The sequence below is a fragment of the Halyomorpha halys genome, unplaced genomic scaffold, assembly GCF_000696795.3.
Source record: "Halyomorpha halys isolate HHAL.00 unplaced genomic scaffold, Hhal_1.1 Scaffold215.1, whole genome shotgun sequence".
In the NCBI taxonomy this organism is placed as follows: Eukaryota; Metazoa; Arthropoda; class Insecta; order Hemiptera; family Pentatomidae; genus Halyomorpha; species Halyomorpha halys.
Window position 1 is genome coordinate 373463 of NW_027107820.1, and position 27056 is coordinate 400518.

Consider the following 27056-nt stretch of genomic DNA (forward strand, 5'->3'; position numbering starts at 1 on the left):
AATACTTCGATTCGCAAGCCCGCAGTCACAAAATTGATTTTATTTTCATTTTCAGCACCTCCAAAATAATATAGAGACCCCAATATACTAAAAATCCGAAAAGTTAAAATAAATCGATTCGCAAGCTCGCAATCACAAAAACGATTTTGTTTTCATTTTCAGCACCTCCGAAAACATATATAGCGACCCAATATGCTAAAAATCCGAAAAGTTAAATTAAATCGATTTGCAAGCGCGAGATCATAAAGTCGATTTCATTTTCGTTTCCAGCACTCCCGAAAACACATATAGGGATCCTAATATGTTAGGATATAGAAGTCCGAAATTTTAAAATAAATCGATACGCAAGCACGTAATCATAAAATCGATTTTATTTGATTTTCAGCACTTCTGGAAACATATTAAGGGACACATATTAAAGGGAATATGGAATAATTTAAAATATAATCCATATAATTTAATATGGAAACATATTAAAGGGACCCCTTTATGTTAGAAGTCCGAACAATTAAAATAAATCGATACGGTAGAGCTTTATCCTTAATATATATCGATTCTTTTTTCATTCTCAGCATCTCTGAAATTAATCGATTGACCTGAAAAACCATAAACATGGACATACATCAGAAATAAGAAAAGTTAAAATAGATCCTGTACTTGGATTTTTCATTATTATTTTTTTAGTTGAAACGAAAGATAGAACTAACTAAGTATTAGTTTTAGCTATAGCTTAACGCTTCATTACTAAATGTTAATAGCTGATTTCAGATCATAGCTAATTTTGTTCCAAGAGTTAGCTATGAGCAAAAAACTAACTGGTTAGTTTTTAGTTTCCATTGCAACTACAGCTAATTTAGCTTTAATTTTTAGTTGTTAGTTATAGCTAACTTTTACCCAACTCTGTCCAGAAGTATATGGGAGCAGATTGAAGGAAGAGGGACCTAATTTGGGAAGAGAAAAGACTAGGGAGGATAGGAATGCTCGGAACTGCCAGAATAAGATTAAATTATTAAATTAATTAGTAAGGGTTTTAAGACTGCTAGATATATTTCGGGTATTTTACAGATGTGGTCCTGCAATACCATTCTCGGTCCTACAACTCCTGTTTTTGTCCTTTGTTTCCTTCCATCTACTTTCTTGGATTTCTTTCCAGCCAATGAGCCAATAAAATGCTCATCGTATCATTGGGGGAGAGGACCAGAACTTTACTCTTATGTCCGTATTTCCTAATATGAAGTTTAAAATTCTTTGATATCTTCCGGTCTATCATTTCTTATTTGTTCTGGTTAAGAACTAGACAAGACACCTTATTCTGATGTATAACTCCTAGATGGATTCAGGTCGAGAGATCACCTTTTTTGTCATAATGCTGGTTGCAATAAACCATGGATAATAGTTAGAACATCATCGTTCGGTACTTCAGTGCTCAACATAATGGCTGGTTTTACGACAGCAACAATCTGCTGGGTTACTAAATCATCAAGACGAGGATCTTCCTCTTCTACCTATAAGCATGTAGTATGCCCAAAACGGAGCTTACTACTGACCACAGAATCTGTACACCGTTACATACTGCCTAACGATGTCTAATGGACCGTCAAATCACCCTGCTTGGACGATTTGGTGGTTACCTTTCGACTCGTTCCCATCACCTATGGATTACCTCAAACTTAGGCTTGTTTCCTAACTGAAGTTTCCATCTTTTGAAGATACAGCTAGTGCCCGTAAGACTCATTCAGTCAATTCATCTCCTAACCTAACCAGCTACCTAACCTGTATGAACAGGCATAGTAGAAGTCTACACTGTCATACATTGTACCTCACTTCTTCAACCACCTTGATAATATCTTTCAGTTTAAACATTTCAAGACAGATATTGAATACTAAAAGTTTAAAAATTGCCTTCTCTCAAATCTTGGCATACTAGCTAAGAAAAATTTGGCTTTATATGGGTATAAAAACGTTAAGATATATCTTTAGTTTTTTGGTATGGAACCCTATTGAAATATCTAATGGCCTATTAACATTTTTTTTTTTTATGTTTAATACTTTTTATAAATTCATGATCTGTTTACACCTGGTTTTATAATCTAGGTATAAATTCAACCTATTAATTTTTTTTATTGAATATTTAACATATAATTTCTTGAATCAATTATGTCTGTTCCAAATTTTAGCAAGAAAGTAAACATTCAATTGAATATGGCCAAAGTAAAATTAAATTATAGTTAAATCATTAATTTAAAAATATACATAATTAATGCATTGGTATCTTCCAGGAACTTATTAAAAAGTATTTATAGTATTCTTTCTTGAAATAATGGTTGACCTACATGGTTTATCTTATATGATAACAACAAATACATCTTAACCATGATAGTTGTAGCTGTGCATTCAAAGAGGGCTGACTGAGATGGATTTCTTAATGTTGATTTTAGTTGTGGTTTTAATATTTCTTATTTATTATAATTTAGGAAGGTTAAAGTACGCTCCAGGTAAAAATTTGTATATTATATTACAATATCAAAAAATATTTTATTCTTTAAATAATTTTTGTTAAACAAAGAAATAAATAGTTCAGTTGCATTATTACTAAATTCAGAAAAACTTCTAAAAGAGAATTAACTTTTGTATTTGCACCTAGAGAGTGAAATCAGGAAAGGTAATGTTTTCGAGGCATAAAATAATCTTAAAGTAATATTAAAATGATCAATAAATAAAAAAAATATAACTTTTTACAAGGTTTATATTTGAGTAAAGAAATTGACATCAGTTCTAACTATAAATGCTTCAAGTCACTCTTTAACCCTCTGTCATGCATGCACCATCTATGAGATAAAAATTCTGATTCTGTTAAGCCTGTTTTCTGTGTTCCATGGCACATGGCTGCCAGCCAACTTTTTTTCTTTTGCCTTACAATGACAACACCATTGTTTTTTTTTAGTATGCTCTTCGATGATGGATTGTTATGAATCTGAAAAAAAAAATGTGGCTTAGTACTTAAATTTTTGTTATTCGATTGTTTACAAAACTTATTTTTATTGCTAATATAAGAATTTTATTATTTTGCCTGTAAAATATAATCTTCTAGCTCACACCATATATATTGACAATTTTTTCAGCTTTTAAAAAAGTCATGTTTTATTAAACTTAATTGAAAGTTAAGTGTTTAAGGAACTGTTTCCCTATCAAATTTAAATTTATTACACTGTAGCACACTGAGTTGAGGCCTGTATTTAGGAATCATATCGGCTCATTTTTTTTTTTTTTTCATTACGAAATGGGATGAATATTTTATTTTGGTCACTTGAACTCAGCTATTTTTCCTTCCTTTGATGCTTTGCATATGTGTACATACATTTTAGTTGTATAACATTTTATTTCTTTTTACAAAAACTAAATATAACTCATGGAAGTAGAAATCCACTAAGGATACTCTGACCACCAGAATTCCAGTTCCACTTTCAATCCCATATAGTCTTGTTTTCACTCTGAAACTTTGTAATTATGTAATAATTTATTAATAATCAATTTTTCACCTTGATTTATTTTCTATACCCAATTTTTTATCCCTCTGAATTATTTTCTATAAATTCTTGTGTTTTTAGTCTAATTGAGTTATTGTTGAGGTCAATTGATCAGTTAGTTGCAGCATAATTTCTCATCAGACTTTTTCGGGGGAAATTTAGGTCCTTTTTTAAAAATTAGACTTTTCATCTGTATGATGCTAAAGATTTCAATCAGTATAGTATTTGTGCTATGTGAAAAACTGATGACGGGTAAACTTTTTTTTATATAGTGTCATATGACCCTTCTCATGTAAACTGTTATCAATCTTGCACTAATTTTTGCTATTCCCCTAATATCTAATAAGTGACAGTGAGACCAGAATTTGTGCAAGGAGGTGAATTGGTCAAGATCACGATCAATGGTAATGTTTTTCCTCAATTGAGAGGACCACCAATTAGGAGTACTATGTAGCCCAGAGTCAGGGTGGGTAGACTTCATAGAGATTCAACTAAAAACTATATTCATCATATTGGAACAGCCAGTACTTTTGGAATAATATCTATTATGGTTTAAAATAAAAAATCCAACAGTGCTATATATGGACAATGATGTATTACTATCAGAATTTAAAACTGTGTAAGTGAATGTTGTGTGATGGAGTGCACCAGATTTGTTTTTAGTTTCACAGTATCCATTAAAAAAAGAAGTTTGAAATAATGGAGTAGGAAATAGTCCAATAAAAAATAAATAAACCAAAAAATACAAGATTAAATGAGTAATAAAAGAAAAACTAAGGTTTTTTTGGGGAGAGGGGAAGGTTACGACTGGAGCATTAACTCAGGTTATTTTCATCGCTATTACCCTCTTTAACATAGGTAAAGTTTAATATGGTTTTCACACATACCTACCATAAACTGTATAGGAAAAGCAATAAAACAAAAAGCATTTGCCCACCTTCAGTTGGAAAGGATGTTGGTAACAAGAACATAATGCCATGGTAATTTCAACATTAAATTTCATTTTTTTTTTAAATATAAGAAGACGGTCAGGGTTGCGGTCAAAACAAAAAAAAAAAAGATTTCAATCAGTATAGTTTCCCTATCAAATTTATTATGATTATGATTTTTTTTTTAATTTTTCATGTCCAACCAGCGTTAATCAAATTTCAATTATATCTGACGAGATGATCAAGTGCGTTTTTGTCGTAAGGGACTCCAGCATACAGTTGTACAACTGCGTTGCTTTTACCCTATCCATCTCTTATCGCATGCTTTATCTCCTTTCTACATTATGCGTTGGGGGCACGTCTACACTGATTAGTTTCGTTCAGCTTATTTTAATATGCGTGATGAGAAGTTTTTGCTTGTTGGAATTTCTACAGCGTATTTAGTTATAAGAAATTAAAAAAAAAAAAAAAGAAGTAACCAATATGGAATCACCGAAGTTCTCGATTGAAGACATTCTTATTAAAAACTTTATACATGCGTCAGAAAAGAATCTAGATCAACTTCTGAAATGGATCGAACCATTAATTTCAATGTCAAAATAGTCTTTCCTTTTACGTGAGACTAAACATGAAAAAGTTGGTAATAACGCTTAAGTTTTTGGAAGAATATCTCTATTTGCTATGCATTTAAAGTGTACATTCAATAAATATGTACACCAATGCTGCCAGATGTATTAAAAGCCATTATAAAAATACAAAAGAATTATATTTGGGGCAATGGCATAGCATGAGTACTGAGCCAGGGACGAAATTTGCAATAGAAGACATGTTGCGAGTTAGATTACCGCTTGGGTCAGTCAAAATTTAGTTCGTGGCGACCTCCAAAAATTAATCTTTAAACTCCCATTCTGGGGTTGCATAGATCCTTAATGGAGGACTTCAGCCAAAAAAATTGCTTGGAAAGGCCCATTCGTCTCGTCAGAGAGGGAGAGAGTCAATAGGTTACTTGAAATCTGTTCTTGTGTCTTCCCTTTTTATTGCATAGTTATTGTTACTTTTGTTATAGTGTTCTCAGAAATATTTCTTGGGAAAAAAATCGAACTTCAAGAATCGAAGATTCAAGGGGCCCCTAAAGCCTTGGGATCCTGGGCAAGTTACCCCCTTTGTCCTTCCATTCCTACACCCTGATTGAGGTGAGAGTTTTTATATCTATTTTAAATATTCCGTCATATATTTTTTTATAAGTTTAACTGATACTGCAAGAACGTTTATATTTCGTGGTAACATCCTCATTCTCCAAAAACATCTGTTAATTCGTATTACATTATATCCAGATTTATACGAACATAACAATTGTATATATATATATATATATATATATATGTGTGTGTATATGAAAAAATATATAATAATTTCGTTTATTTTACCTTAATATTACCAAAATAAATTTATAATTTCTGAAAACAATATTTGACCAATACTTAATAATATAAATCAAACAACAGGAACACTATAACAATTTCTTTATCTGTCACAAAATTAATAAAATAATAATGCTTTATATAATCGATATATTCACAAATGTGAACGTAAAAGATGGTAAACACGAAATACTGAGTTTTGGCATAAAATCATTGTTAACAAGACAGCATATGAACTTTTTGGGGGAAAATGGGTCTATAAAAATAACTATAACAATACAAGATAAAAAAATTTTCATTGATGGCGTGATATGAACACACTTTACAAATTATAATTTTTATATATGACTGTAAGATTGCATAAATTGCGTAAACAATCGTACGCAGTTGTTTGACTTATCATTGAGATTAATATTATCCGTCAATTTAAATGAAATGTAAATAAATTGATAGCAACAATTGTAAACTAAAACTAGACCTCTTTATTTCCCTTACCATGTTGGTAAGAAGAGTTTTGTATTGAAATTATCCATGTCAAGAAATCTCAATTTATTATTTATTGCTTTGCAACAGTAAATTTTTCTTTTATTTTGACTATTCATTGAGTTTAATATTTTTAATTGAGTCAACGATTTTTCTTGACAATCAGGAATAAATAACTAATATTATTTTACTTTCCTTACCCAACTAGATGAGGAGAATACTGTAATCTTGTCAAATTGTCGATGTAAAATTATCAAAGCCGATCAGTTTTATAGACCTCTGGGTTCAAAAAAAGGATTTTTGGCCATTGTTCTCTCTCAATATCAGTACCAAGATTATCTCTGGAACGGATGGGTGGATTTTGTTGCGTTGTTTTGTTCTGTAAGTTTGTTCCCCGATTTTGTGCAATAGCGATAAAACGTGTTTTCCCCCCTAAACGTTTGCGCCAAAACGGCTCAAACTATTTTAATGAAACTTGCTTGTAGTATTCTGTTTAAAGCCCTTTAACTGTTCATTCATATGCTGTGAAAAAAGGACAATATTTTTGGCGCATACCTGAAAACGTATTCGAAGCTATATTCACAGGAATGTAAAACTTGTCTACATTATTCTGTTTCTTCTTCGCTCCAGCATCAACTGGTAATATAAGTGTGACGAGAGACTTTTTCTTTTCTGCGTCGAACGTTATCAATAAATTGTGATATATATATATTTATTTTTTATTTAAATTTATATCCTTCACATAAAATAAACGATTACATTTTTTTCAGGTCCAATGGCTCTTCCTTTCTTCGGTAATTTATTGATCATAAAAAAATTAAGTAAGAAGTGCAATGGCCTCCCGAATACTTTTATGGAACTGAGCAAACAATACCAGACCGATGTTCTGTCTCTTACCATGTCAGGAAACTATTCAGTTGTTGTACAGGGTAAAGAATTGATTGATGCGGTTTTTAATGGAGACGTATTTCAAGCGAGGCCCAACAATTTTTTCATAAAACTACGATCGATGGGAGCAAGAAGAGGTAAGGGTCGTATATTTATGAATCATTAGCTAACTATGTACTAATAATCATGAAATTCAATTAACAGTATTATTTAAAATTAATTTACTAATTTTAAATGAATTTAAGTGGTTAATATTTCGCTTGACTTGAGATATTCATTGAGTCTATATTAGATCCTTATGTTCCCCATCACATGGGATAAAAAATCAATACATGACTTTGCCGTTTATTGTAATAGTACTAATGATGCATGAATTGATAAACTGCTGAATTATCAGTTATTAGCTAACTGTGTAAGAGATAACGATATTCGACTTCCGCAGTTTAACTAAATTCTTTAAGCATTTCAACGCACAGAGTGTATTTATAGAAATGAGAATATTTGTTAATAACAATATTTTCCATATCTACCGGTAACAGCAAGTCAGCGACTGTTTGAATGGCGTTGTGTATAATATGCACAAAACATGAATAATGTTTTGATTAAGTTTTTTTTTAATTTATAAAAAAATACTATTTCTATCTCTTCTCACCCCCCCCCCAAAACATGCGTTTGTAATGTCTGCACAATATGCAATCAGTTTATGTTTTAAATTATTTTTTCCCATAGAATTAGTAATAGAGATCTAAAATTCTATTGTTCATTCCAGTTTCCGAATCAAAAAATCTAACAATGGTTGGAAAAAACTTTATACCCTTATAATTAGATGTTTCAAAATGTTTGGCTATAAAATGATTTTTTTTAAATTTTTTAGAATGCATATAGGGCAAGCACATTACACACAATATTCCCGGATTTTTTCCTATCACAGGATTTTTTCCTCCATGTTCTCCCGTCGTTCCCTAGCTTTTATTACATTCTTTCCAAAAATCGGGACAAAATTTATTTATTTTCTCCACGAAATAAAAGTAAATCACACTTCTCCAAGGTCGACATGACACATTACTCACAATTATACCCTCTCTTATGAATGTTCAATATGTATTGAAATTTCAGAAAACCACTAACAAATTGAATATTGTTATTAGAAGACTTTAATAAAACCTTGATGTTAATGCAGACAATATATCAATACATCCCACTTCAACACCTCAATCCAGATTAACTAAATAAATACATAAATCATTAGTAAATAGCTCGAAATACAATGAAGGGGAAAAAACTAAGATACAGCCATATTTAAACAGCTAATTAAAAATAAAAATATTTTAATGAATATCTAACCCATAAAATATGAACTCCATTTGCCAGAAATTCATTCCACCAGAATCAAATAGTGTATAAACTAGGTAACCTTATTCCATTTGGAAAACCCTATCCTTATAATACAGCACAAACAAGCTCGGGTATCATTAGATGGTTTCAGATTCTACAATTTCAAGTCCTTAGAAAACTTGAATTCTAAAGATGTTAGTTGGCGTTAATCCACCTTCTTGAAAGAGACCATCGTTTCAGGAAAAGTTATAAGCTCTTGCTGGTTCTATCTCACCTGGGTATTAAAAGACACGAGGATTAGTAGGAAACTAGGCAGTAAGCACTATTACCAACCAAAGTAAATAAATAAATACAAATAGGTTTGGAGGAATTTTAGAAAAGCCAATAAATGTGGAAAAACCAATGAAAATAAAATAAAAATATATTTTTAATTATTCAACAGTAATAAACAATTATATAAAACATTATTAAACAAAAAAAATTGTATGTGATTATTCATGATATATTTTTATAATAATTTCCCAAAGGTATAGAGGTAATTTTGGTTTTTCTGAATATCAAATATTCCTTGGAAGTTCCATTTGATGCTTTTTTTTTGTTTTATTATTGTGATATATCGCTTTTTGAGTCTCAACCCTAACTTTTAATGTAAAAATTGGTATGTTTTGTCGGATTAAACGTAGACCACCTTATAGATGATGTTGAATATTGTAGACTACTTTTAAAAAAGACAAAAATGGATTTATCTTCTATTGCAGCTCCACGCCTTTTGAGAGTATGTTTAAAATCCTCTGGGATTAAAAGTAACACAAACGAAAAAAAAATCTGAGTTAGATGCTAATGGCTCTCTAAGCCGATCAACAAGAAATATTACTAAAACTATTATTATTCATATATTATTTAAATACATAGCATGGACTCAATTAATATATATGTATAACATACATTTATCCATTTATCATTTTTTTATATTCATATTTACAAAAAAAAAAAATCAATCCTAGCAATAAACAAAAGGTATCTTATGCCACTTTCATTCTTCTCGGCTCATGTAATAGACATTAATGATTAAATGCTTAAAAATAAAAGAAAAATCTTTATCGTGTATTGGATGTATTCCAAAGATATTGTTATAGACTGAGGTTTCTTTTTAACTGGAGCCCACTTTCAGAGTTTCCTAAAGTTCCTAAAAGTAACGTCACGGGTTACTATATTTGAGTGTGTCCAATGCAAAACAAAAAAAGTATATGCTTTTTTAGTTGTGCTACTATCACAATAAGTTAATACAAAAAATGAAATAAACGTAAAGAAGATTTTCAGTCCAATTTTTTTTTATTTTATAAAAATGTACAATTTCAATCTTAGCTTGAGCATTGATATTACATAGTGAATTATGTTTACATAACTATTGCATTTTGGTTATGTTATATTTCTTAAATATTAGGAAATATCACACGAAGGTATATGACATTCGGATGTAATTTATTTGAATTGATTGGAATAGTGGTTTTACTTAATTTTATTTGAAATATCACTATTATGATTTTACAATTGAAAGTGAATCGTTTAGTTTCACAGCAATGAGCAAATATTATGCTGCAGCAGTTGGCATCTATGTGGATCTTTGGGCTGCCATTGCACTCAATAAACTCTGCAATTCAGCAAGAGAACGTATTGCTGTTTGTGCAGTAGCAGGTGCAACAGTTGTTGGAGCTTGCGTAGTTGTCGTTTCAGTAACTGTAGTTGGCGTTGTTGTTGTAGCTGCCAATACATTCAATAAACTCTGCAATTCAGCGATGGAAAGTGTTCCTGTTTGTGTTGCAGTAGGAACAGCTGTTGTTGGTGCCTGCGTGGTTGTTGGTACAGTCGCTGGAGCTAGCGTTGTTGTTGTCGCTGCCAAGGTATTCAACAATCTCTGCAAATCAGCAACAGAAAGCACTCCTGTTTGTGTAGCAGCAGGTGCTGCAGTTGTTGGAGTCTGCATGGTTGTCGGTACAGTAACTGGAACTTGCGTTGTTGTTGTGGCTGTCATTGCATTCAACAAACTCTGTAATTCAGCGATGGAAAGTGCTCCTGCTTGTGCAGCATTTGGTGCTACACTTGTTGGAGCAGCTGTTGTTGATACAATAACTGGAGCAGCAGTTGTTGGAGCCTGGGTAGTTGTTGGCACAGTAACTGGAGCTAGCGTAGTTGTTACGGCAGTCAAGGTATTCAACAAACTCTGCAATTCAGCAACAGTAAGTACTCCTACTTGTGTAGCAGCAGGAGCAGCCGTTGTTGAAGCCTGCGTGGTAGTCGGTACAGTAGCTGGAGCTTGTGTTGTTGTAGTTGTCAATGTATTCAACAAACTCTGCAATTCAGCAACAGAAAGTGCTGCTGCTTGTGCAGCAGCAGGAGCAGCCGTTGTTGGAGCCTGCGTGGTAGTCGGTACAGTAGCTGGAGCTTGCGTTGTTGTTGTAGATGTTAATGTATTCAACAAACTCTGCAATTCAGCAACAGAAAGTGCTCCTGCTTGTGCAGCAGCAGGAGCAGCCGTTGTTTGAGCCTGTGTAGTTGTTGGCACAGTAACTGGTGCCTGTGTTGTTGTTGTGGCTGTCAATGCATTCAACAAACTCTGCAATTCAGCAAGGGATAGTATTCCTCCTTGTGCAGCAGTTGGTGCAACTGTTGTTGCTACAGTGGTTGGAGAAGGTGTTGTTGATAAAGTTATTGGAGCAGCAGTTGTTGGAGCCGGTGTGGTTGTTGGTACAGTAACTGGAACTGGTGTTGTCCCTGCGGCTGTTAGAGTATTCAACAAATTCTGCAATGCCAGAATAGAAGATACAGTTTGAGTAGATACAGTAGTTGTAGGTGCTACGGTTGTTGTTGGGGCCTGTGTAGCTGTTACTGTTTCGCTTGTAATGGATGATAACAATGAACTCAATAGGTTTTGTAATTCTGCAAGAGTAGGTAATTCTTGTGCAGGTGGAGGCACTGTATGTACCGTGTGTAATGTATGTACTGGTACATACATTAGAGGTGGTCCAGGATGGCCGCATGGTCTCCGACCATGGAAAGGTGGTGGTGGAAACGGGAAGTGGGGGGCGGCATTGGAGGCGGCAACGAAGCCTATCAAAGCTAGTAAGGGGACGAAGGTCATCGTTGCGGTTCAGAAACTTTCAACCACGGCTGGCAGCCTACTGTGCTGTGCATGTCACCTAAGCGGGTTATATACTTATATTTGCGTATAATAGTATATAAATAACACCAGGAAGGAAGGGGTAGTAATTAAACAGGTGGTTCCTTGTTTACTTGGTTATAATTGATTGATTATTTGATTTATTTCTTAGTACGAATACGGTACTAAAAACGATATACGTTACGTCTTACTCATTAGCTATATTTAACTCTTAGTTTAATTTATGCTTAGTAGACAAATAGATTATGCGGATTATATTTGTTTAAATTTACAAACCTTTAAATACCAATCATTTATTAAAAAATTAATCACGGATTTGAAATTAACATGTGCTCGTTAAAAACAGCAATTTCTTTGTTAATATCGATGGCGGTACTTTAACTTACTTTATTTCCATATACCTTTAAGTAAGTGAATGTAAAAATATCTGGTATGTCCACTCACACCACACAGTTTTAGGCTATATGTCCAATCCAAAAATTGTTTTGTCATATCTTTGCTAATTTCAGTACGATAAAGATTTATTTAATTTGTTTTTATTTTTTTAGTTTACCTAATTTGATGATTGAATAATTTTTCAAACGGATATCTGGAATACTTGAAGGATATATAGTTTTTGAATTCAAATAACTGATAAAAAATCAGCTCTCGCAATTGCAATTTTATTGGGTTTATTTAATTACACAATGAATGATATTTAGTTAGTTCCTAATTCAATTTTTTTTTATCGACCTCAGGCAAAAGAACATTCCATCGCTGTAGTGTGTTTTTTGGATACTCATTGTATTTGCATTTTTTTTTTTTAAATAAAATGTATTATCATTAATCAAAAGTGTGTGAGTCCCCATGGGAATCTGCAAAGAATACTCTAAGATGATTTTAAAAACTAATGTAATTTAGTTCTTTATTTTGTAGGTTTCATTTTATTTTGTTGTCATATAATGTTGAATTATATGAAAAAGGTCCGAGTAATCCTTGGTATTGGTTTTATTTTTTTTCCATAAAATGTAAACGTTTGAGTTTTCTTTTTTTTAAATTTTTCCTCCAATTTTTGAAGATTCGTTCTGTATACGAGAAGTTAAAGGGCTTTAAGGAGGATTGTTTAGGCATTTTTCATCAAAATATTTTGGGTCATTTTGATTGTACAGTCTAAACAAAAACGTGTTTTTCGGTTGGCCCCAATTTGGGCCCGAAATACTAGAAATCAAGTAAGTATATTGTTCATGAAATACTATGTAATGCACACAGAGAGACATATTTGATTATTTACAATTGATAATCTTTCTTTTAAAACCTGATAGATCATACGGGAGCTTACAGGCGTGAAGTCAATGACATCGACATTTAGAATATACGTTACTGACCGATTTTATGAAAAGGGAAGATATTGCTTTGAACACACAATCTCACCCCAAATCCAGTACAGAGTACTCATAGCTTTTAAGACGAACAATGATCGTGGTAGGCGAGTAGTCTTGTAAATGAAGGACTTTCAAAATGCTAAAGGTCGGATTGTTTAGATAGTTAGATATTTTGTTTGAGTTTAGATTGATATTAAAAATATAAATTTAAAACCTCAATTTTCCATATGTTGCCGATTTGGCCAGAACCAGATACCATTCCTTCCACGATAAACTTCTCAACCACCCAAATCCACTTCTTTCTAGCCTGGCTTCTCCTTCATTACCTAGTAATCCTCCTAGGTCTCTGAAAAGAAGATGGCCTCGAGATGTTAGAAATGTTATTGGAGTTCTATCAGTGGGTAGATTCTCCACATGTTTGTATCATGTCACTGTATCACCTACAGCAAATTTACTTGTTGTATATATGTGTATACAGTTGTAAATAACAATAAATTATTAAAAAAAAAAAAAAAAAAAACCTCTGTGGACGAATGGAAGTTTATTTTATTAAAGAAAAACTCTGAAATGTTTGTAAATTTTTCATTCTATACCTTCATCCTGCAAGAAAACATTTTACATAGTTTTTTTTTTTTTTAAATATAGTAGGTAAATACGCTAAAATATGAGCGATTATAGAGCTCCTTAAGTCAAATGGTTCCTGAGATACGGGTTTTAAAACTAGCATTTTTTAAAATTAAAAAAACGAGAAATCACCACTTTCTAACGTCATTTTGCCACATATCACGGTAACTGCTACTCGCACAAAGAAGATTATTATTACAAACTACATTGAAGTTAGTTTAACAAGCTTCATTTTGAGCTCAAAGTTAATGATACGATTCCGGGAATAATGAACCTTGTTAACGTTAAATTTAAAGAAAGGAGGAGAAGGATTTTAAAATAGACCAAAGCATCAAAAGTAATTAAATTTTCAACTCGGAAATGAATATTTTTCTGTTTTATTTGTATTACAAATTTATTACTAATGTGATCTAATGTATTTTACTAATATGATTTATAAATACGATGTTTCGCTTTTAATACTGTATATTTTATTAACAGTACTGTATAATAATACTGTAATACTATATGATTTTATAATTTATTACGATTAATTTAATTAATTAATAGAAGAAAAAGATGGTTTCTTGTTTTTCAAAGGAATATGCAGCTTCTGGAAAATCTCTGTATCTCTAGTACATTAAAACGTACAGAGAACTTTGACTCATATATTTTGGCATATATATTCTACTTTAGAAAATGTTTGCATACTTTTTTTCGTCCGTTTTGCAGAATAATGAGTTTGAAACGAAAAACATGCTAAAAAAATAAGGATTTTTTAAAATAAATTATCTTTCCGTCACCAACAGAAGTCGTCACATTTAGATTAACAATGTCAATCTAAACCTGCGTTTTGTATTCATTTGATTATCTTCGTTCCGTGGATTTGAGATAGTTTTTGTCTTACCTTCATGTTATTCGAAAGAAAAGCAAGATAATAATGGGTTTACTTACAACAGTCGGTTTCCTCTCTCAAGCATCTGGTGAAGTGTTTTGTGGAAAGAGAATTTCTGGAAAAACAGCTGGTTCTGTGATAAGGGTTTTCTGTAATGCACATATTACTCGGATGAGCGTGACGGCCTTGCGCGTTGGAGCGTGAGTCCAGAAGAGCTCGGTTCGGAACGTTGTGTGTTCGATTCCCACCTGGGGCAGTCAATATTTAGTTCTGATAATTGTATCTTGACATTCCCACCTTGTTTAGTACACGGCGGCAACTTCAAAGTAGCCACTAGGAGTTGTCTATAAGGCCAACTTGCTGGACTAGTTCTCCCCACCAGTTACCAATACCTATACCAATGATTATTCGGACTTTTCTTGAGAGGGGGGAGGTCCAAGAGCCCAGAGAGAAAAAACAACAACAGTTTTTCGCGCCAATTTTAGTTTTCCTTGATGCAAACTATATAAAGGAATTAGTCAAAATTGATGAGTCTGCCAATCACAGTTAGGGGAAATAAACAATGGTGGTGATTTTAAAACATTAAACACGTTTTGAAAAATTAATTTTTCATTCGGAGTTCTATAGCTTACAACTAAAAAAAAAAAACTAAACAAATATGACATCATTTAAAGTATAATTAATGATCATATTTACTAAAATATGTGCCCAAAGAGAGATGCTTACGTTGAATAGTTCTCAAGAAACCTTTCCTTAAAAAGCAACATTTAATAACGAAAAATCAATAGTTAGTGAATTTATTTTAGAATAACTATATCTGAGGAATCATTATACGTACAGATGTCTATTAGAGGCATAGGTTAGAGAATTTACTTTAATTTAAATAGTGTTGTAGGTAGTGTTAAGGATATGGAGCTCGAATGAAATATGAGTGAAAGTTTTTTTTAATAAAATAAACTTCAGACAGCGTGCATTTTAAATGCTTAAAGATTTACTTTTGAATGACATTTACTGTATCTCTTGTATGGTCTAGGTATAAAGTGAACTATTTTCTGAAATAAAAGAAAATAATTTTGTTTTCTTACTTAAAATAACTCAACAATTAATTTTTGTGTTTTCGGAACAGTTGCCATTTTTTAATCCTCCTAACTATAGTTGGCAGGCTCATCAATTTTGACTTTTAACTGTATATAATTTTCATTAAAGTAGTTAAAAATTGGGTTGACATATCTTATTTTTCCTTTTGGACTAAGTACGTTAAACTGAACAAACAACAAATTGAACTGTTGTTAGATCCTCAGTGGCTGAATTAAACATATTATTGTCAATATATTAGTTATCACTTAAACAATTATTTAGTAATCATTTTATTAAAAGAACTTCTTTTTTTATTCTCAAATTTCTCATAATGATAACAATTTTTTATGAATGATCAACGGTTTTTTATGCATTTCCTGAAAAATTGTTTAACATTCAACTACAACAAACAATAAGCATTCATAAAACGATTGGAGATAAGGAAGAAATCATATATATCTTCATATCTTTTCTCAATATTCTAATCAGAGGATATCAAATGAGTTATTCAACATGTCTAATTAATTCATTATTTTTTTTTCTCTGAACATTATCATCATTACTTGAAGGCATGCGTATCCTTGGTACGATAATCCTACAGACTTCAGCTATTGTAAAATATTGAGAAATGATAGCAAGAATGAAGAAGTAAAATCATGTCAGGGTTTTCATACCTAATAGGGCTTTTGTGAAAAATTAAACGTAACGACTTATTAAAAAGGAAAAAAAAAAATGATTTCATTACGTTTGGTTTGCCTGTCAGTAGCTTCTCCATTAGCTCCTAAAATATTCCCTCTAGATATTTATCAACTTTTATTTTGTTTCCTCGCTGCCAAAGGTAGGAAAGCTTTCTAAAAAATTCTGTTCCGTGCTTGCCTGTAACCAAATTTATAACTGGAAAAGAAAAATGAAGTTGTTTTTATTTGCTTTCTAAAAGATTTTAGTTAATTGTAAATGACAACCAGCCAATAAATTTGTGCAGTTATGAGTGAATGTAGTGGACAAAATATTATAAAATCTGACATAACCAATCGAATCGCTACTCTGATTTTGATGAAATTTTCAGAGACTGTGCAGATTTTTATCTAGTTGGGACATAAAGATTTTATCATATTTCGTCCACTACATTAACTCATAATCGTGCAAACATATTTTCCTTGATACATTTATATTTCTACAACGGCTTTTTTTCTGAGGCAATGTGACAAATGACAAAATGCGATTTTGTAGAAGAGTATGAGATTTGGAGATGATGGTTTTTGTTTTGTTTGTCAGATTTAATAATACATAAATCGTTTTGGAAGATTGTTTTGTTGTTTCGTATCACTTGATTTTGGCATTATAGTTGGGATTTGTCATATTGTGTTTATAATGCTTATCTGAAAACTGATTAATGCCACCATTGACCCTACTTCGGCATTTTTATGGTAATTTTGTTGTTTGATGTAATGAATGCTTCTAATAATATTTTCACTATCAGCTATAATGTTCACTATTTCAATATAATATTTATTAGGTATAATATTAAATTTATAACCAAGCGATAGCACACTTAAAATATTAGCAGGTATATTTTTAGTCTGCTACCTATTAATTCAGTCTGATTTCTCTTGACAATGGAGTTGTATTTATATTATAATTATAATTGAAAAAAAAATACTATAATGTTATTGTTACTGAAAACGGGGAATGACTGCAAACGTTGTGTTTAAATAAATTAGTTTTTGAATACAGAATATTTGATTGGGAAGATATTTTCACTATACCCAACGAGATTGCGTGTTAATTTTATTTTCCATTTAGTTATTCGTGTAGTAGAGGTTTCCACAACTACTTCAAAACATATTTTTTTTGAATTTTTATCCTATTTGTTTTCGTTTAAATACTTTTCCCAATGAATTAAAACAAATCGTGCTATAGAAGAATTCGAGTTATTCAAGTTAGGCGTATTCCTGGATTTACCTAGATTTTTTCTTTTTTATTTCTTTGTTTTGGTTTTATCGCTCCACTCAACAATGTAATTAATTTAACACCCTATAGAAAATGTTATTAATGGAATATAAGAACTGTAGGATGTTGATATTTATTTTAACTTGCCACCCTAATTATTTAGCTGGTTAATAATTATTATTTACCTATATGTTGACAACTGGGAATGAATCGACCATTATGAAGGACTGTACACAATATGTGTATTCTTCATGTTCAATTCCATCATACAACTACCTATATCCCCTATATCTTTCATTGACCTAACTATAATGTCATCAATTTATAAACACATTTAATTAAATGTATTTTTAATAACTGGATTATAAATATTCTTCATTCTTTCAATATTTGTTGCCTCCAGGTATAACGATGACGGATGGCCCCCTGTGGAAGGAACAGAGAGCATTTGCTTTTAAGCATTTACACGAGCATGGATTAGGAACTCCAAAAATGAATTCAATGTTGCAAAGGCAATTACAGGTAGTGCATCTAAATATATGTTAACTTTTCTTTGTATCTACATATATAGAATAGAAACAAAATCTGGTCATATTTATTTTAAAATCTTGAAATTCAATAAATTTTAGTTTAGTTATTTTGATATAAAGTCAACTCTCGATATCTGGGATTTCTAGATAATGACTTACTTGATTGATTAATTTCGAATAACAGAGATAAAGCCGGAGGATAAGAAGAAAAAACAATCAAGCTACAAAAAGTAATATGGGCTTTTGAATCAACGATGTAGACTTTATTACCTCTTTTTTTGCTATCTTGAGTTAAGCTATCTGAAAAAGAGAAGCAGGTCCTTTTTAATAAAGAAAGAAGAAATGCGTTGTGTTAATTAGCTAGACATTTAATAAGGTTATTCTACTAAACATCATGCACCTATCGGAAGAGGTCAATTATACAATATAATTATTTCGTGATTTTTTTTTACTTTCTAATTTTCGTTTATTTAAAAAGTTTACAAAATTAACCTCGATATTGCTCATTTTTCAAATAAGCGAAAATTGGAAAGTAAAAAGTAACAAAATTTTTACATCATATTATTTAGTGAGAAATCAAGGCATCTAAACCTGTCTTCATACTTTAGGTATTTCATTATTATTATTCCTTACGTGATCATTGCTCACGTACAGTAGAGGTGAAAGATAGGGGATAGGTAATGAACCTATTCTAACTAGAGCGTTCCATGGGACCGCTGTGAAATAAAAGTTAACCCTAATCGAACCAGTGCCGCTGCTGTCACGAACCAGTTAAAGTTGGCGCTTTAATTCACTCGCCTACGAACTACTCACACTTACCTGACTGTCCCTGTACTTACCCATAGTAAGGTCCAAACATACATCTCAGTCCCATGGAGTACCTAGAATATCCTTCAGAGAATATTAGCACTTCCATATGCTAAAAATAGTACTTATTTATGAAACTAATTAATTGATTACTACTACTGACTTAATGGGTTCGTTTTCCCCTGTGGCACATTTTGATTTAGATCAGGTTTTGGCTTGAAGCTCAGTCTTTTATATTGTAGGTTTTTTCTATAAAGTTTTTTTTTTTTTTTTCTTTTTCATACCCTCCTGTAATGATGTTAGTGGGTATTTGGTACATATTCTATGAAGTATCTAAACTGAGATTTTTAAATGGTTTGAGGAAAAATTCACATCATCGAGAGTCGACTTTGTTATTATTATCATTAATAATCAGCCACAGTTTAAAATGATTTAATCTCTTTACTTTAGGAAATGCTGTCAAAACTAGAGGACTGTGAGTTAAGCAACTTTGTTTTGAAGCAATACGTTTCTAAATGTGTACTGAATGTACTATGGGAAATGGTCACTGGATCTTCTTTTCAAGACGAGAAAACCATGACTTCCTTGATATCGTTGATGGAAGCTCGTTCAAAAGCATTCGACTTGAGTGGTGGTCTTCTTTCACAGTTTCCATGGATTCGATTCTTATTTCCAAACTATTCTGGTTTTAATTTGATTAAAAATTTGAACAGAAAATTTAAAGAAATGATAACGGTAAATCAAGTAATTTATTGATATGCCTGATAATTTACAATTATTGGTTTAATATTATATATTATGATTTTAGGAAATCATTAACTATCATAAAAATACCTTTGTAAAAGGTATTTCCCGTGATTTTATCGATGATTTTCTTCATGAGATGTATGAGAATCCCACTTCCAGTTTTTTTACTGGTATAGTATAAGCACTTTCGGAAAAGTTATTTATTTATTACTTTAATCTATTTTATAGATTCTTTTATTGCGTTAATTTGTTTAATTTCAGTAGCCCTTATTATACTCCTTTTCCACAGACGAACAACTGGTTATGGTATGTCTTGATTTCTTCATTGGTGGTTCTCAAACAATAAGTGGCACTCTTGATTTTTGTTTTCTCTATATGACGTCGTATCAAGACGTACAAGAGAAAGTTCAAAAAGAGCTTGATGCTTTGATAACACCTGGTCAACTTCCATCCCGCAACGATAAAAATAAGTGGGTATAATATTCACATAAAAATATTTCATAGTTGTAATAGTAGAAGGAAGTAGGATTGCCGATGCAATGCTCAAGTGAACAGCAGTGGTACTCAACATTTCTTTATTGGCAGAACCCTTTTGGTACTAGTAGGAAAATGGTGGAACCCTTTTAGTAGAAGTAGGATAACGCCGGAACCCCTACATTATCATTTGATAGAAATAGTATTAAATGTCGAATATCTACGCAAATTCTGTAATATTAACAGAAATTTGAGATGATAAGGCTGAAAAATATTATATATAATCTTCTCACTTCTTCGAGACTGGGTTTATTATTTAAATAAAATAATTTGTATCCAAGTTAAGATTCTGTATTATTACTTTAAATGTCCTACATTTCGGCAAACTTGGCCATCCTCAATCTTGAATATAAATTTGCACGTCTCATCCAACGATTTTTTTTTTTTTTGATTGATAGATTTATTTATTGATATATATTACAATCTGCCACACAGTTGTGGGCAATAGGTAATAGTGATGAATGATCTCATACATGCTAAAATAAAAATAAAAAAATAAATAAAATAAAAAAAAATAATAATTAAAAAAAAAACTCTCTGAAAATATATATACAAACAAAAGAATAAACCTGATGAACATAAGCAAACTATCTGTATGAAAAATAAATAAATAAAATAACATACTGATAAAATAATATATACAATATTTACAGAATCGACCTGAGGATCCCTGAGCCCACTCTATCCCCCACGTGTGAGGGGTAGAGCAGAGCTCAAGAGATCCCAGCGCATCCCTCTCGCCGCATCACTGGTAATGAGGCAGTGGAGGCTGAGCAAGTGCGCTAAAGCCGCAAACACTCAACTTGAGTGGAGAATCTGACCATTGCCAGAACTCCAATTGTCCATTTTTATTTTAATAAGTCTCTTGGCCATTGCCGTTTCAACCTTCTAGGTGGGCTGTAGGGATGGGTGGAACTAGATAAGGTTTGAACCAAAGGATTAGGATGGTTGGAAAGGTTTATATGGAATTTTGAGAATTTGGTTGGTATAAGATCAAGGACAAAAGGGATATGTAGGTCATGGTGTAGTGTTCTGTTGGAAACGTAGTAGGGTGCATTAACTATGGTTTTAAGGATTTTGGATTGAAAGGATTGGATACGCTTGATGTTCGACGGTTTATCTGTTCCCCAAAGTTCAAGTCTGTAGGTCCAGATAGGTCGGAGTATAGTCTTATAAATTAGTAGTTTGTTTTCTAGTGAAAGATGAGAGGTCCGGCTGAGCAGTCGGTATAGTTGGCTGAATCGTCTGTTGAGTTCTTGTCTTTTAAGTCTAGTATGTTGGTTCCAGTGAGTCTTTTGTTCAAAATGAATCCGAGGTATCGCACTGTGTCGGATCTGGGAAGAGGTATATTATTAAGAGTAACAGGTGGACAGAAGCTTCGGCGGAGAGTGAAAGTCACATGGATGCATTTCGATTCATTGAGTTTTATCCGCCATTGGTTGCACCATTGCTCAATCCGGGTGAGGTGTGTTTGGAGATTGGATGAGGCTGTTACAGGATCGGGGTGGGAGGATAGGATAGCTGTATCATCAGCAAATGTTGCCAGGAATGTGTCTGGAGTGATGGGAATGTCAGCAGTGAAGAGGATGCAGAGGACAGGATCCAGGACACTGCCTTGGGGTACTCCTGCTTCGATGGGGTAGATATTTGAGGACTCAGAACCACTGCGAACTCGAAAGGAACGATCTGAGATGTAGGAACGTTTTGCAGGCTATTCTTCTCAGGTCAACCTATCAACCTATACTGTCACTTTTCCATTTAATTTTAAAACTTTTAGTTACAGATTAACTTTTAACAGATTAACACTATTATCTAGATAAGCATAGAATAACTTAACACTATTATCTATATAATAGTATTGAGTTAATCTGTAATTGAAAGTTTTCAAATTTAATGGAAAAGTGACAGAATAGGTTGATTTGACCTATTAACCAGAGCAAATAGCCTGCAAAAAGATTTTCATTGTTGGATGTGAAGTGCAAATTTATATTTAATATTGTCATTGAGGATGACCAGGTTGTCCGAAACGTTGGACATTTAAAGTAATATAAAGAATGTTTGAGTCTTAACTAACTTGGATACAAATTATTTTAGTTAAATCTATGTTAATTTCGTGTAAATTAACCCTTTCCTAAATTATTTCACTGACGTACGGTATTGATAGTCTTTAGGATCGTAAAGCCTAGTAGTTCGACAATCGATGCTATTGCTATACACAGTTTTCCACATAAGTCTAATCTTTTGATCACAAAATAATAAAATAAAATAAACACAAAGAAATATTTTGGTACCAGTTCAAAAGTATCTCTGTCGCATGGCGGGTAGACGTGTTCACTACACACTTAAATACCATCATAGGTTATAACCGAGGCCAGGATTATTATGCAGTTAAAACCCCAGAATATACCATCTAATATGCAATAAAAATCTGTGCAATATGCAAATACAAAATATACACTCAAAAATCTTCAAATATACAATAAGACAGCAAAAATATACTAATATGTCTACAACAAGTTCTGAATAAAGAAATAAAACGAAAATTATTTATATATTTTTTTCTTATTTTCAATAACCAAAGTATGTAAATAATTAAAGGCAGATAAACTAAATAGTTAAAAACATAATATGACACGTTTTCTATTCTAAAATATATTACTTTAATTGGTGAAATATCCTGGCTATTAAATATTTTAATACGCTTTTGACATTATCCTATATGCGTCAAAAATTAGTAATCTTGTGAAAGGTTTCATATTTCTGAGTTCAAAGTGTTTGTTGAGGTTTTTATTAATACAATAAATATTCGATCGCCGGACGAGGTCTTAAATAAAGACTTATAATGTTAATTGAAACCCAAATAATATATCGCTGCTTATGTTGAATAGTGGCACATCTTATAACATTTTTTTTTGTGTTATTTTGTGTTTGGCATATTCCGTATATATATACATATATATATATATAGAGAGAGAGAGAGAGAGAGAGAGAGAGAGATTTATGTAGAGAGGAGTTAATGTGTAACATCTGTAATATCTTTAGATCGACCTCAGTAAAGAAAGTAACTGCTACCGTACAGTACTGAAAGGTACTGTCTTTTGAATCCATCCAATTCTTAATAAAATCAAAGCTTTTTTGTCAGGTGTGCTACTTTTCAAGCAAAGTATCGATATAAACAGATTAGAACTATCCGTTTACTATGCGTTTTGATTGTGCTTCTTTGGAATATATATGTATATCATTTGGTGAGTGTTTTTATCGAACATATATGTTTACCTACAACATGAAAAACTGCTTTGTTTTGCGTATAACTAAATATAGAGTACCTTATATTAAGTAGTTGTATCTATTATTTTAAATCACTAACTGAAATGATTTATAATTGTATGAACTTGTTCAACCATTTTGTATACATATATATATTCCTATTTCACAGATCAAAGTAAAAATGTTTATCTGATGAGCCTCCAATATAATTCTTTTCTTATCTGTTAGAATTTTTATCTTTTTCTAAAACTAAATTGTTATTAAATCCCAATAGTACATCCCAGAATCTTAATTTAACATTGTAAAGCTAAACAGTATTAAGATTCTCGTATCATAGTGTCTATTGTTAGTTGTATGTACATAAGTATAACTGGCTTCCTGGTTTCTTGTTTATCTATAGTCTAGTGATAAAGATCTATATCTACTCATATAGAGTTGGTTTAAAATTATTTTATTTTTTAGATGTCCATTTGTAGAAGCTGTAATATCGGAAGTTCTCAGGAAGGCTCCTGTTACACCAATACTTGGACCTAGAAGAACTACAGCTAATACTTTTCTGAATGGTTATTTCATACCAAAGGTATACAATTTTAAACCAGGATTTTATTTTACTTATATTTATCAATTGATAGGTGGATAGAAAATAAATTTTATTCTGGGCCTATGTCCTTTCAGAATAACAGTAATTGACAATAAAAGTATACATAGCTAACTAGAAACTTAAAGCTCAGTTAAACTAAATCATTATATAAAATATATTGGAAAACAAAATAAAATATAAAATATTCAAAATTAAAATAAAAATAAATACAAGAATTAATAAATAGAATATAGAATATTAAAATAAGATTATTCACTTCTAATCTTCATTTTATTCTTAAATTATGATGTCATAATTAAAGAGCATAGGTTTGGGATATGAGAAAGGAATTGGAAAAGGTGGGATTTAGATGAAAATAGAGAAGTATGGCGGATGTTAGGAGGGAGGGAATCTCAGAGGGCGGTGGAGCGAACTAAATAGGAATGTTGAAATGTAGTTCTGTGGGAAGAGATATTGCAGAAGAACGGTATCTTGTTTCCTGTGGCTGAATTGAGGATTTCAATTGCAGGAGATAGTAAGTGTTGCAGTGGTGCTGGTTTGGTATAGGCAAGATAAAACAACATTTTCTAAGCTTAAAGGGTTGTCGACAATATTTTATCAAAAAGAGATGACCATTGTTTATTTTGCCAAAGGAACAGATAAGCTCCCTAGAGACCCCAACAACATTATCATTGTTTATAGATAGTAAACTCACTCAAACTTAGTCATACTGTGCTTACTTTAAAACTTCAGGGTGCCAGTTACTGATAGTAACATTATTAAAAAACAGAAACAAAAGTCATATTTTTAAAAATAATAATGGTTCTTATGTAAATAATAATTTGGTAACTATAAATAGTTAGTAATTAATACAAAAGAATTAAATTTTACATCCGATAACTCCCTCTAAAAACATGAACAAATTATTAAACATAAAAATCATATTAAAACGTTAATAAACAGGTTCAAAGTGAAACAATGAAGCATTAGTTGGAGAAGAATAAAAATGAATCCCAAAAATATCTTGTGGTTAAAGGAGATTAGACTTGAAGAGGGGTGAGAAATAGAGTTGGATGCGGATGAGATATCACCTTGCGCCCGTTTCACCCTCCCAATAACAAGTAGTATATTCCCGTTTTACACCTTTGCACTCCCACTAATAGTCGATATTTCTAACATTAAACAGAATTTTTATTTATTATATTATTATTCTATATTTTAATTATTTTATAATAATATTGCATTGACATTAATTTTTGTTCCTGATTTATCGTGCCTCCTATCCTTATCCCACTCACGCAATGAATGGACTGATTAAATATATTTTAACAAATATAAATTAATTAGATAATTTTCACTAAACATGTTGGTTCGTTACATTCAATATTTACGAAAATTAACTGTGTAAAACGTATTATGTATATAGTAACCTAAATATTTGTATCTATATATTGCCAAGTATGCAAACATAACTGATATTTCTGACTTGTAACCAAGGCCAAAGACGTACAATTTATTTTTGCTGACGCCAGCGTGAATTATTTCATTTATCTTTAATAGCAATTAAACAATTGTTGGAACACTTGTTCAATTATTTTATTTTCAATCAAATGAAAATAGTTAATTTCGATGCAAAAACATTATAAATAAATCAGTTATTTTATGAATATACTAGCTGACCCAACAATTCTTCGGTATTGCTGTATTTGAAGATTTTTATGGATTCAATGAACACAATTATTGATGGTTTGTTATAAATTATTGTATTTAGTTAATATTTAACATTTACGTATACTTTATTATTATGATTTGGTGACATAAAAGGAACCAATTATGTGATAAACAACGAAACAGAAAGTGTTTGGCAGACCGACTGACTTAGAAAGTGTGGTAAAAGATTTTTTAGGAGTGAAACAAAGTTGATATTCGTTAAGCACCTCAAGAAATCCTTAATATGAATTTTCTAAAAATTAGAAAATAAAATTTTTAAGCCTAAATTTTCGCCCTACATTCATCGGCATTTGATTTCCTTCGAAAAGTTTATAAAATATAAAATAACTTCAACACTACTCAATCAATCTACACCAAACTTGGCAGTGGTTTTGGGCTCTATAACCTCCACCAAAGGGCACAAATTGGATCTAAATAAACAGATCACAAAAAGACATGAAATAAAATATTTGAATTTTTTTTTTTACTTTTTTGATACTCATATTTCGGCCTTATATATATTTTATTATTGTAGGTCGAAAGAGCAGCCATTCAGCTTTCTTACGGTTCTATTAATGTAGGAATAGGGTAAAATGCAGGGAAATTATGAAGGATTATATGAACATTCGTTACCAGAAGAAAAAAAATACTCCAAATAAATCAAGGTGAAAAATTTCCAATTTTTAATTTCCTTGAAAAATTATACTTAGGTGTTTGAGACGAAGCTAAAATCGAATACGATCAGCTTTTTCTTACAAAAAAAAAAAAAAGATTGTTGACCACATTATGTTTATAATTTTTTGAGAATATAATATCGTTTAGTGGAATAAGTAATATTTGTATCTCATTTTTCGGAAAGAGACAGATCCATTGGTACACAATAGCCAAGAAAAAAAAGTATACTTTCATGTCTTTAACAGGATTTTTTTTAGTTTATATTTTTTGAATCACAATAGACAGAAATCACGAAAAAAAAATTAGTCCTGTGTAAAGATTGACCGTGAAATTGACCGTTTGCTTGAAAAAGACAGTGTACCAAAATACAATGAACTTTAGCATATTTGTGGAAAAAAACAGAAACTTGTCAAGCAAGAAAGTAATATTTCGTTTGTTTTAGAAAAAAATGAATTCTTGCTTTATACATTGTTTGAACAATTTCTACATACACTTTTAGAATTTTTTTTTTGTGACTTAATGTCTTTCCCACGGTAGCGCGAAATTATTATTATAATAT

The 27056-nt window shown here is 31.4% G+C and overlaps 2 protein-coding genes and 1 long non-coding RNA gene across 9 annotated transcripts in view; 1 reads left to right on the plus strand and 2 right to left on the minus strand.

Moving 5' to 3' along the window:
* Positions 1 to 2365: 2365 nt before the first annotated feature.
* Positions 2366 to 27056, plus strand: part of LOC106679706 (probable cytochrome P450 305a1) — a 26536-nt gene continuing 1845 nt past the window's right edge. Inside the window, exons 1-8 of one of the 3 annotated variants that reach the window (XR_010843096.1) lie at positions 2366 to 2495; positions 7131 to 7385; positions 18051 to 18169; positions 19435 to 19719; positions 19793 to 19901; positions 20021 to 20201; positions 23995 to 24112; positions 26358 to 26487. Coding sequence is in view for 2 of the 3 variants with exons in the window: in XM_014419011.2 (XP_014274497.1) it covers positions 2414 to 2495; positions 7131 to 7385; positions 18051 to 18169; positions 19435 to 19719; positions 19793 to 19901; positions 20021 to 20201; positions 23995 to 24112 (1149 nt within the window). In the remaining variant the exon portion in view is untranslated. Of the gene's footprint in view, positions 2496 to 5627; positions 5650 to 7130; positions 7386 to 18050; positions 18170 to 19434; positions 19720 to 19792; positions 19902 to 20020; positions 20202 to 23994; positions 24113 to 26357; positions 26488 to 27056 lie in introns of those variants that run through there. The other 2 variants (XM_014419011.2, XM_067046150.1) reach the window with 2 other exon arrangements.
* The window catches only part of LOC136795476 (uncharacterized), a 39636-nt gene continuing 15238 nt past the window's right edge, over positions 2659 to 27056 (minus strand). Inside the window, exons 3-6 of one of the 5 annotated variants that reach the window (XR_010843103.1) lie at positions 18337 to 18477; positions 16443 to 16573; positions 14680 to 15012; positions 2659 to 2974 (exon numbers count right to left, since the gene is read on the minus strand). This is a non-coding gene — a long non-coding RNA (uncharacterized lncRNA). Of the gene's footprint in view, positions 2975 to 14679; positions 15013 to 16442; positions 16592 to 18336; positions 18478 to 27056 lie in introns of all 5 variants that reach the window. The other 4 variants (XR_010843101.1, XR_010843102.1, XR_010843100.1 and 1 more) reach the window with 4 other exon arrangements.
* LOC106679705 (uncharacterized) lies at positions 10045 to 11781 on the minus strand. Its single transcript, XM_014419010.3, has one exon. It carries the CDS (start codon positions 11720 to 11722, stop codon positions 10196 to 10198), a length of 1527 nt encoding a protein of 508 aa, XP_014274496.1. The 5' UTR covers positions 11723 to 11781; the 3' UTR covers positions 10045 to 10195.

Excerpts from the sequence above, each read along its gene's own strand:
- LOC106679705 (XM_014419010.3), bottom strand. The coding sequence starts at position 11,722 with ATGACCTTCGTCCCCTTACTAGCTTTGATAGGCTTCGTTGCCGCCTCC.